At 53.2% G+C, this 12,216-nt stretch overlaps 1 protein-coding gene across 1 annotated transcript; it reads left to right on the top strand.

The window, feature by feature from the left end:
* Positions 1-4,098: 4,098 nt before the first annotated feature.
* Positions 4,099-10,985, top strand: SERPINE1 (serpin peptidase inhibitor, clade E (nexin, plasminogen activator inhibitor type 1), member 1). The gene is made up of 9 exons (XM_004688256.2): positions 4,099-4,197; positions 4,791-5,062; positions 5,599-5,832; positions 6,340-6,534; positions 7,076-7,274; positions 8,332-8,432; positions 8,544-8,630; positions 9,021-9,104; positions 9,365-10,985. Exons 2-9 carry the CDS (start codon positions 4,792-4,794, stop codon positions 9,400-9,402), a joined length of 1,209 nt encoding a protein of 402 aa, XP_004688313.1. The 5' UTR covers positions 4,099-4,197; position 4,791; the 3' UTR covers positions 9,403-10,985.
* Positions 10,986-12,216: the final 1,231 nt, after the last annotated feature.

Raw genomic sequence — 12,216 nt, forward strand, 5'->3', positions numbered from 1 at the left:
GGGTACGTGAGACAAAGTGATGACCATAGTGGTTTAAGAATGGGGACAGAGTGACAGTGACGGCACACAAGTGATTAACATGGGTGGGGTGTGATATGGGCTGTGGGAGGCAGAGTGGTCCAGAGAGCTGAGACTGGGGGCTGTCAAGCTTGGGATGGTTTCTACCTAATGGTAAAACCAGTTCCCCCTCCTTCCCGCCATGCTTGGGGGACACCTATGTCCACTGTCATGGTCTGTTCTGGGACTGTCCAGGTCGCTCTCTGGCTCTGCCCCAGCCAAGGGTGGCCCCTCAGTGAGCGTAGACTGCACGATGCAGAAAATCTGTCACTTCGTCCTCATAACACCACCTAGGGGATGGGGTACCTGCCCTACCACTCTATAAATTCCAGCTCCACCTCCACCTACAATTAAGAAAGTGACACTCCCTGAGGTGAAACTTTGCAAACACACATGAGCAGCACAGTGGCAGGCCCCGTGCCCAGGGACCACCGTTCTCCTGTTTAGAGGACGTCCCTGTGCCTCCACGGCATATCATGTGGCCTGCCTGGGTATCAGGACCTGGCAACTTGACAGGGTCGAGTGGCTCTTACAGCCCTCCACTGGAAGTCTGGGAACGTGAGGTGGCAGGGGCAGGACCAGGCAGAAAGGCCAAGGGGCTGGGAAGAAGGGCAGGGGAGTCGGTGTGAGGAGGGAGTCAGAGGCAGTGTGAGGAGGGCTGGGCGGGGGAGGCAGACCCGTAGGAGTGCCCCCAGGACTGAAGCTTCAGCGGAAATGGCTGAGCCCCAGAGTCAGGCCTGAGCTCACCTCTCAGAGAGGGCCTGAAAGTCCAGCCCAAACATGGGCTATTTTTGGTGCTGTGTTGCTTGGAGCATGACCAGGCCCAAAATAGTGCTGTGAGTTAGCAGGACCCTGTCCTTCCCCCACCCCCAGTTCTCCCAGTGAAATCACCGAGAATCTGGAGGCTCCAACATTCCGAGGAACATGTGTAACTGATAGGAAGCACTTGGAGGCTTGGAGCAGAGTCTTTGGCTGTAAAAGGGATTCCGGGAGAGCAGAAGGAAAGGGACTGAGTCAGAGGCAGCAGAAAGGGGAGAGAGGGAGGTGGGGTAAGATCTCACAGGTGGAGACCAGAGGAGAGTGGTGGGTGGGAGCAGGAGATAAACAGCAGAAGGTCGCAGAGAAGAGGCCAAGAAGAGGGAGCTGCAAAAAAGACAAAGTGGAAGGAGGGGCAGCCGGTAATGGGGGAGCGAAGACGAAGGTCGAGGCAGTGGGGGCAGTGAAGGGCCGAGAGCCTGTGGTGCGGACCAGTGCTCAGCTCCTGGGCTACTGGGGCCTGCGGTGGGGTGCGGCACAGTCCCTCCGGTGGTGAGTCTCCCTCCACCTGCTGCAGGGCGGGTGAAAACAGCCTTCTCAGTTGCTCGAACCAAAATTTCCCCCAGAAATCCAGAGCCCTGTAACACCCTCATATCTCTGACCCTTCAGGAGCCAGAGGTCCAGCTGTTTCAACAGCATGGACTTTTCCTTTGTGTCCTTTTGACCCCTTACAAAAGAGTTAGGCTTGACAGAGATGACTGTGCCAAGGGTATTAGTTTGGGGTTTTGGGAGAGGGGAGACGATGACTGTCTCTTGAATCAGACTAGATCCTGATAAGGGCGTCGCAGTCGGGGGCTGCTGGGGGTTGGCATGTGACCATGAGGCATTTCACACAGAGGAGCCGGCCCAGGTTGTTCGGCAAGCAGCTCCAGCTATCAGGAAGTCAAAGGAAACCTCAGAAGCCATTGTGGCGCTCCACGAGGCTTTGCCTCGGTGCTGCGAGTCCCACACGTTTAGGAAAAGCTGCCTGAGTAGCCCTCTCTGTTCCCCATGTAATGCACAGGCCCCTTGTCCCAGTAGGCACAGAGCTGCTCCCATTTCTTTCTTTTTTGTTTTTTTTTTTAAGGTTTATTTATTTGTGCATACAGAACTGGGGTACAGGCCAGAGTGCAGGGGCGGTGATAGGCTTCACCAGAGACAGAGTGGGGAGCAGAACAGACGGATCGACGAAGCACACAGCTGAGGGGAGCAGCGGGCGGGTCAGGAGAGGTCTGCTGGCCCCGTGGGTCACCTCTGGGCAGGATCAAACTCATGCCGCAGTGGCTTTAGCTTCTCAGTGCTGTTCTCTAACCGCTGCGCTACCAGGGAGGGCCCAGGCTGCTCCCATTTCTGTGGCCGGGAATGGAGTATCTTTTCTGGAATGACATCAGGATCATCTATCAGGTCCAGGAGTGAGGACAACTAGTCTCTACCATGTAGGGCCCAAACTGTCCATGGAGATCAGCAGGGGCTTTTATGACTGAGGCCTGGCAACTGGAGAACTGCAGTTTCTGGAACAGCAAGGAGGAGAGCATGAGGTTCAGCATCAGAGGCTGGAGGAGCTGGGAAGAGTCCTGACCCACTGTGCAGCCACTTGAGGCCTGGAACTTCCAAGTCAAACTCCCAGATGCCTGATCCTCTGACCCCCGGGGGTAGAGAACAAGGCACTCTGGGCATCTAGGCGATGAACTGGGGGCTGGACTTCTCTGTCCTTCTCTGTCCTTCCCACCCCAGAGAAGTTAGGAGGACCTGCCCTCCTCGCACCTAAAGGTGCTCTCTGGGACGCAGCCCAGGTGGAGAAGCGGCAAAGGTCCCGCACAGCAGCAGTCCCCTGGGACGGGGCTGGTCAGGCAGGGATCCTGACTTTCCCAGCGAGGCTTCCCCTTCTTTCCCTGCCACCCACATGCCCCCACCTGACTCCAGGGCCAACAGAGAAAACAAAGACGAGGCAGAGAGAAGACGAGGGCTGTCCAGCACCGGTTGCCCTTGGAATCTGTTTACTGAGAAAATCCAAAACAAATATCCGACACTACCACCCACTTCAACTTCCTATGATTCTGCTACCGGCTGTTGCTATGGATACACCCAGCTAAACCTGCCACCTACAGAGAGCAGGACAGAGGGTGGGCCCCCAGGTCCCCAAGCACCATCCCTACCATCCCTCAAGCCACCCTTCTGTCCACAGCATCCAGGCCACACAGCCGGGAAGCCTGATGCACCGAGCCCTCAGCTGCACTGGTCTGGCCCTACACATTCACCTTACTGAGCGTCTCTACAGGATTTCTGGTCACTCTTCCACTCCCCACTCCAGTGCCCTCGAAGTGCCCCCACCCAAACCCTCCATGAATTGACTCTTTCACTTCTGCGCTACTTCCCCTGCTCCAGCCCCGCCTGGCTCTGGAGGAAAGGGATAAGGCATAATTCTCCCTGTCATGGCAGGCAGCTCCAAGAAAGGAAACCCAGAGGTCAGGCTGCTTGCTTTTCCCCGGCAACCCTTGGTTCTTCTCAGCCTCCCAGCACACCTCAGACACGCACCAGACAGGGTTGTTGACACAGAGAGAGCCCTTGGGGGCACTGGCAGCGTCTGGGCCCATGGGGGACTCAGCCATGCATCATCCCAGGGCAGGTGCCTGGCAGGGAAGAGGCAAGACAGGAGCGCTCTGCAGGGCTCATGTCCTAGACAGCCAGACCCAGACGCTCACTTGGCACACTGTGCCCTCTGGCTGGGGGGTGAGGCCGCGAGGAGGGAGTGTGTTCCTTTCAGGTTGACAGTCGCCTGGATGGCAGCACCGGCGCAGGTCAAGGGGGGCACAGCCACAGGACAGGACCGTTAGCTTCTTTGAGAGCAGACAGTGACCCGTTTCTCCACAGGAAATGCAGACGTGTAAGCTGTTTCTCCCCCGGGCTGAGCACTGCCAAGAAACACTGGGCAGTTTGGACTATGTGCTCTGCCAAGGGTCAAGTTGGCATGACATCCAAGGAGAGACTGGCCAGATCAGGGTTTGTTCAGTTCTCCTGAGCCCCACACGCGTACACAGGCAGCAACACGCACACACGTGCACACACACACGCCACAGCCGTCCCACGGGGAGGCGCTGAGGGGCCTGCTCTTCAGACAGATAGCCAGCGCCAGAAAGTGGGTGGGGCCGGACCATGAGTTCATCTACTTCCTGCCACATCTGGTATAAAGGGAGGTGACTGCCTCATAGGGGCACAGCTGCTTCTGGCTGCAGTCAAGAGCACTGTCAAGAGGGCCACACCCCTCCCCAGGGCCTCGGGATCACCAGCAGCAGCGCCAGCAACAGCGGACAAACTGCCAATCACAAGGCACCTTGAGAAGTTCAGGTAAGGAAAACGCAAATTCTCTCCATCTCTTACTTCAGGTTGAGGCGGCGACTAACCTCCCACCCGAACTGCCTCCAGCGAGACCTCCATTTTCCCTCTGCCCCCCGACCCCACTGCACCCTGAGTCTACCGTACTGTGGCAGCAGTGGCTACGGGCAGAGGGCAGAGGCCAGCCCCGACAGCCCACTGCCCAGAAGCACGGCCCCTGTGCCGCCCTCTCCACGGAGATGCTCTCCGTTCCCATCTAAGGAAAGGGAGTTTTCACACCTGCTGACTCTGGTTGTGAAAGCATCATAAGGGAATCAAAAAGCCTCAGACATGTCAGAGATGTTACAATCTAGCTCTGCAACGTCCTGGAAAGTCAGGAAGGTGGAGAACTTGCCGCCCTGCTCCCAGGTTTCCCCCAGGGAGGCTAAGTCTGAGGGGAGCGCTCCGACCCCCAACCGGTGTGGCTTCTCACTGAGTCTCCCCTTGTGTTCACTCACTCTAACCTTCCAGTTAGATACTGGGGTCTGGCCCCTGGTCAAATGCCATCCCCTGCCCCCTGCCAGTCTTCTGGGACTATTCCCTCATGGAGCCTTTTCCACTCCCAGGATGCAGGTGTCTCCGGTCTTTGCCTGCCTAGCCCTGGGCCTGGCCCTCATCTTTGGCGAGGGGTCCGCCTCCCTCCACCGCCAGTCTCAGGCAGCTCACCTGGCCACAGACTTTGGCCTGAAGGTGTTCCGGCAGGTGGCCCAGGCCTCCGAGGACCGCAACGTGGCGTTCTCCCCCTATGGGGTGGCGTCAGTGATGGCCATGCTGCAGCTGACAACAGCTGGAGAAACCCAGCGGCAGATCCAGGCGGCGATGGGATTCAAGACCAATGGTGAGAGGAGGCGAGCGGGAGGGGCCCTTCTGGACCAGGGGTGGGCCAGCCCAAAGCAGAGGAAAGACCAGACCAGGCGCTGCCCTGTGCAGGAAGGACCCTCACCTTCCCACCGCACACGTCGGCCCTGTGATCCTTGCTCGGCCCCCAGGTACACAGGCAGGGGCTGTAAATAGTCTCGTCTTACCACTTACGGGTTGGTGGCCATCACCCTGCTGAACCTCAGTTTCCTCATCTACAAAATAGGTACAATAAAAGGATCTACCACAGGAAGTTGCCATTAGGCTGAGATTGAATTGGGCGTGCATATAAGATGTTTAGCATTCCTATTACTACTGTAAGACAAAAGCTAAACAGAGAAAACTGTTCTAACCCAAAGACAGGGATAGGACCTGAAATCTCCTTCCAGAGACCCCGGGAGAGCAGCAACTAGGCATGGGGGCAAGGCTGGGCCTTTCATGGGGGAACGTTGGCCCTGAGGGGAGCCCTCTGCCCAAAAGGGGCTCACCGAGTCTTTCCTCCTTTCCTTGGCACAGAGAAGGGCATGGCGTCTGCCCTCCGTCAGCTGTACAAGGAACTCTTGGGGCCGTGGAACAAGGATGAGATCAGCACTGCCAATGCCATCTTTGTCCAGCGGGATCTGGAGCTAGTCCCGGGCTTCATGTCCCGCTTCTTCAGGCTGTTCCACACCACAGTCAAGCAGGTGGACTTTTCAGAGGTGGAGAGAGCCAGGTTCATCGTCAATGACTGGGTGAAGAAACACACAAAAGGTGAGCGGCAGGGAAAGGAGGCTGGTTCCCAGGGCTTTGGAAACTGGCCCAGGTATCTCGGCTGCTAGCTCCCAGCATGCGTTTGTCTGCAGATAGAAGTCCAGGGCTTTGAGAGCCAAAGTGTCATGTGTTTAGTAGCCCTCTCTTGAGCATGCTCTAAAGGCAATCCCTAGAAAGTGTTGAAAGATGTCCTAAGAACTGACATAAACAGGTTTTTTATAACCACATAGCCCTTAGAGACTGCAACTGAGGGAGCAAAGTGAGGGAAGACTTACATTCCCAGGTCTGATGTAAGACAGGACCCGTGGGCCTAGAAGTGGCGTGAACTGGAAGCCTCTCTCTCAAGGCAACTAGATGGTTTCACTTAAACCCCCATCTGCCATCTAATTGGATCATTCTAACAGACACACATCCGTTTGCGGACTGGGAGTTGAAGGGAACCCTCCACACGATTAAAAAAAAAAAAAAAAAAACGAGCTCATTCCCAATCCCCTGGCTTTCTCATAGGCATGATCACTGACTTACTTGGAGAAGGGACTGTGGACCAGCTGACACATCTGGTGCTAGTAAATGCCCTCTACTTCAATGGCCAGTGGAAGACACCCTTCCCCAAGAAGGCCACCCACGAACGCCTCTTCTACAAGTCCGATGGCAGCACCATCTCTGTGCCCATGATGGCTCAAACCAGCAAGTTCAACTACAGTAAGTGCAAGAATCCCTTCCCCACATCCCAAGACTTGCGCCTCTTGCCCAAGAGCCCCCCTTTTCTGGGAGGAGGTAGCCTAGAATATACCCCTGCTTTGACAAAGGCTCCCCAAGTAGGAGACCCCAGGGTCATTGGAACAGCGGAGATCCAGAAATTTTTGCAGATCTACTTTTGTCCACCAGACCCCTCTCTCTGATGCTCGGTGTCATCACCTGGGGTCTACAAGCCTCCTCCCTGCAGAGGAGAGGGCTGTGTGGAAGTTGAGACTAAGGAGATGAGGGCTGGGGTGAATGTGTGGCTGAGTGTGGGGGAGTAGTTAGAGAAGGTCAAAATGAGGCAGAGAAATCAGAAGACAAGAGAACTGGCAGAAGAGAAAGGAAACCTGAATAAAAACAGTGACGAGGGAAGTGTAGTGTGTGGGAGGGCTCAAAAACCAGGATGGGCAGCTGGATTCCAGAAAGCATGAAAGGGCCAAGAGGACTCGTTGGAAACCCAGTGCTGGGTTAGACTCAACAAGCACTGCTGGTGTCTTCACAGCTGAGTTCACTACCCCCGATGGCCATTACTACGACATCCTGGAACTGCCCTACCACGGGGACACCATCAGCATGTTCATCGCGGCTCCCTATGAGAAAGAAGTGCCTCTTTCTGCCCTCACCAGCATCCTGGATGCCCAGCTCATCAGCCACTGGAAAGGGAATATGACCAGACTCCCACGCCTCCTGGTTCTGCCCAAGTAAGCCACACTTGCCACTATCCTCATCCCTTCTACCTCCCCTCACCCCCGCCCCCTAAAATACCACCTCTAAAGTGTTTCCCAGACTTGACGTTTGCAGGGCAGGGACACATGTGGGAGGCTGATGGGAAACACACACAAGCCTGGGTTTGATTAAGATTTCCCTCATCATCCCTCCACCCAGTTCTGCTTTTCTAAACTGCGCTCCACAGGGTCTCATCCCACCCTCAGAATGCAAGTGAGATGAGGAGAGAGTCAGAGAAGTGATGGAGATGGAGGGATAAATCAGTCTACACCCTTTTATGGGTGTCCCCCGCTCCCCACGCCAGCCCAAGTCAGTATCCAGACAACGGGAACAAAGGAGCCACTTTCTGCAGACTGAGGAGCCCCACTATAGCGTCTAGCTGGCCTCCAATAAAGCAGGTCTTAAAATCCCTTCTGCAGAAACAAAGAAGGTCAAAAGGCTGAGACTAGGTAATTCTAGAATTGTACAGAAGCCTCCCACCACACCGGCTCCCAATTTCCAGATGCTGTAATGCCTGGTTGGGGAGAACGAAGAGAATTTAGTCAGTTTTCTCTCTCTTTCCTCCTGTTTCAAAAATCAAGGTAATTAGTTGTGCCCTGGTGGGAAGCAGAGAGCACCCCAAAGCCTCACTGCTTGAGTCCTCTTCAAGGTTAGCTCTTAGAAATAACACTTTACAGGCCAGCTTTTCTTTCAAATAGCCTTGTGGGAAAATGTTCCCTTGGCCCCCCAACCAGACTGAATAAAATTATGCTGAAACGACTGCTTTATTTGAGCAAGCAATTAGTCATAGGTTCAAGGAGGAGGGGAGATTGCAGAAGAATGTTCATTAATATTAGAAACCTCCAGTGAGGAGAGAGACCTTGCAAACAAATTTGAAAAAATAACAAAAAACAAAACAAGCCTCTCTCTTCCACCTTCACATCTGCCCCCACCCTCTCAGGCTGCTGGGGGGACACTTGATCTGGGGCTGGGTCAGGTGGTGCTGGCAGCTGGGGGCAGCCTGAATTTGAATTTTCCTCATTCTGTGTACAGATTCTCTCTGAAGAGTGAAATTGACCTCAGGGGCCCCCTGGAGAACTTGGGGATGACTGACATGTTTAATGCAAACCAGGCGGACTTCACAAGTCTGTCAGGTAAGAGATTGTCCTTTCTCTTGTCCTGGAGGACTGGAGGGCTCCTAAGAGGACAGTGGGGCCTTTGCCTGCGAACTTTGCTTCAGCTACTCTCACATTTGCCTGTTTCAGATCAAGAGCAACTCTACTTATCACAGGCGTTGCAGAAAGTCAAGATCAAGGTGAACGAGAGTGGCACAGTGGCCTCCTCCTCCACAGGTGGGTTGGAGTCAGGGCAGTTTCTGGGAGCCTCAGGCCAAGGCTCCCAGGAGGGCCCCCCCCCCCCGTAAAGGCCCCCCTAAGGAAAGCGGTGATGTACTTACAATGGCTAGCCCGCAGGAGGAACCTGCTTATCAGTAAGCCCTGAAAGGGTTTAGATAAATGTGCTTGTAAGCAGAGTTGAGAGATCTCCACCACACTCCCAGAGGAAACTGAGCCTCAGAGGAGTTCCCTAAACTTTCAAGGTTCCTGTTCAGGAGAACCACCACGCCTCATAAAAACCATCATCAGTGCTGCCTCCCGACAGGAGCCTGGTGTCACGGACACTAGTGATCAGCTCAGGCCGTGCTGACGTCCCTCTGTCCTAAGACCCTGTCCCTTCTCTTCCAGCTCTCATAGTCTCAGCCCGAATGGCCCCCGAGGAGATCATCATGGACAGACCCTTCCTGTTTGTGGTGCGGCACAACCCCACAGGTGAGCATGACCCCACAGGCAAGTGCAGGTTCCCAGGAGGGCCTCAGGCAAGGGCCCTAACTCAGTCCCACTTCCTCTGCTGAGGAGAGGTCCTCACAGACAGTGTCGAGAGGTAGCCCCTGAGATCTAGCTCTAGCTCAGTCTCCGATGCCGCTGACTTGACCTCTCCCACCTTCTCACGTCTCCCTTCATCCTACACGGGGCTCAGCAGCTATGTCGTTCTTTCCGGTTCTCATCTCCCATGATTCTCCCATCCTCAGGAACAGTCCTTTTCATGGGCCAAGTGATGGAGCCCTGACAGTGGAAACCAAACAGGCCTCATCTGGGACAGAACTGGAGAAGGATCAGAGAAGCAACTCTGGATAGAGGAATTCTGAATTTTGATGAAACTTTTTGAAGGAAGAAAAGACAATTGCCTTTTTTTTCTTACTGGTAAATCTTTCAAATCTGCCTTCTGGACCTGAGCCTCTCAGGAGAGTGAGTGGGAAAGAAGACCTTGGAGTTAAATCCCGAGGGGTGACTCGGGGTGAGATCTCCAACACCCAGCTCCCTGAGGGCGCCAGCCCAGACCGTAATGCTCACAGAGCCGGGTGCACAGCTGCTCATGCTTGTGGCTCTGCCCACTCGGGCCTCAGACCCGGATCCCACTGAGACCCTGGCAGGAGGGCACGGCGAGGCTTACAGGAGCTTTTGTGTGCTTGGTAGAAATGATTTGTGTTCCAGTCACGTTGCTATCATTCCTGCACTGTCTGCCACTGCTGAGGAGGCTGGCGGCAGGCCAGAGGCCAAAGGAAGAAGCACCCTTTCATTTCAAGGTCCATCCTTCCGGGGTCAGAGGTGCTATGGGTTGGCCGAGCAATTACCCAGTCAGAGACCCACCGTGGCCTGGTCCCAGGAAGTGTGCACCTGTTATTTTGGAGTGTAGGTGACTTGTTTACTCATAGAAGCAGATTTTTGCTTCCCACAAACTTTGTAGGACTAGAGGAAGAAAGGTGAGCTCTTGGCTCCAAGCCTGTGGGGGGGATGGATGCCGAGGGTATGCTTGAATATTTATCTACATCCTTGTCCTTGTGTGTCTGTTAGAGAGAAAGAGGATTATCAAGAAAAATGTATTATTTAAGCCTGCTTATCGAGCTCCTTTGTAGTCTGTGTTATTGCATCACAGGAGTCTGCCCGTGGGACTGTCATACCCTCCTGGGCGACAAGCATGGTGGGGCCCACACTGCCACCTCGTGGCTGCCCGAACCCCCTCATTCTTTCCACTCCTTGCCTTTACACTGGATAGATTAGGACTCGGCCAAGGTTTCCAACTTCAGCCCACTTTAGGGGCCACAAGGAGGTGGTGGGTGAGAAGGACCAGAGCGAGAACAGAGTGATTTCAAAATTTTCCAATATATTTAGGAGCAGGCGTGCAAGGGGCTGCACGACCTAGCAGGACAGAACTTTCCCCAATTACAGGGTGACTCACAGCCGCATTGGTGACTCACTTCAATGTGTCATTTCCGGCTGCTGTATGTGAGCAGTGGACACGTGAGAGAGAATGAAAAAGAGAAAGAAAACTCAGGCTCAACTATCTTAGTTAGATAACCTTCCTGAAACCCAGCTAGTGAGGGGGGAATGGCATGAAGACCAGTTTCCTGAAGCGTCACAGAGTTGTCGAATGAATGTAATCCAACCCAACCCTAACCACCCCACCATGCTCGTCAGTGAAAAGTCCTTGTTCTTGTTTTTTTCTTTTTTTCTGTTTTCATCATGCACTGGACAGTGGCAGTCACATACAGTACTCACAAGGATTCCCAAATGTGGGGTCCAACCTTCTTGAAATTGTGTTACATGGTATGCTTATGCTTTTCACTTTGGATATGTAAACAAGTGATAATGTTATTTTTTAAAAAACAGTAATAAAAAAAATGCCAAAAAAGAGTTCCTGCTTGTACTTTTCACATTGCACATGGTACAAAATATAAATCCTGCCAATTCCTAGGCTTCTCTGGTGAGAGGATCTTTGCGAAACATATACCCATAGGCCAGAAGCCTTGGACAAGGCTGCCATGGACAAGCCCACAGGACGGGCCGCTGGAGTTCTGCAAGGAGGTCCCAGGGTATGATCCTTAAAAAGACAGGCTCCCCCAAACCCTTCAACCACCCGAGAGGGCCTGCTCAGACTCACTGCGCCGGTAGGTACCCACCATGTCCGGGCCATTTCCTACCACCTTCAAATGCCTCCGTCCCAGCACCTTGTCCCACGCCCCACTTCTCCAAATCCAGGCCAAATCCATTTGCTTCACCTCACATCCACATAAATCTAGCCAACATCGCCACTTTCTACTTGGCATTTACCAGTTTTTCTTGTTCCTGGTGTGTGACAGTGCCTGTGTTCATGTGTGCTCTTCAACTCTGAGTGTGCTTGCTACGATCCCTGCCCCCATCTTCGCATCAGGTTTCTTGAAACAAGATTCTTTTGTTATACAAACCCTTCATATCCTCCTTAAAATGTCATCCTTTTATACGCTACCTCCTGTATCTGAATACTCTTTCCAGAAGACATACATTCCCCAGTTAGCTTCTATTCAAACACAATGTTATAAACTAAGAAAAAAAAAAAAAAAAAGAACTATCTGGTGTATCTGATGGAATTGTATGCTTTCCAGTGCCAGAACCCTGAAGATCAGGCAGACAGACCCAGCCCCCTAGATATCCAGATCATGTCTTAGGAACTAATCATAGTCCAGTGTTTCTGAACAAAACACTGAGAGTGAAAAGGTAGTGAGTTCCCCATCACTGGAAGTATTCAAGGTCAGGAAGATCATTTTGAACCTCCTTTTTCTTTGGGTATTTGCCTTGTTCCTATTGGCTTCCTAAGGAGAGTGGAAGACTCCTTCAAGGTTTGACTGGACTTTGGGATCTCTCTTATTATTTCAGCTTCACAGGACTTGAAGAGAAAGCTTGAAGACAGCAAATCCTAAAGAAGAATCCATAAGAAGGTGTCAATCCACTTCTCCAAAGAGGAAATGCAAATGGCCAACAAGCATATGAAAAAATGTTCAACATCACTTGTAATAAGGGAGATGCAAATTAAAACCACAATGAGATACCACCTCACCCCAGTGAG

This window comes from Condylura cristata, unplaced genomic scaffold, assembly GCF_000260355.1.
Source record: "Condylura cristata isolate star-nosed mole 26May11 unplaced genomic scaffold, ConCri1.0 scaffold00024, whole genome shotgun sequence".
NCBI lineage: Eukaryota > Metazoa > Chordata > Mammalia > Eulipotyphla > Talpidae > Condylura > Condylura cristata.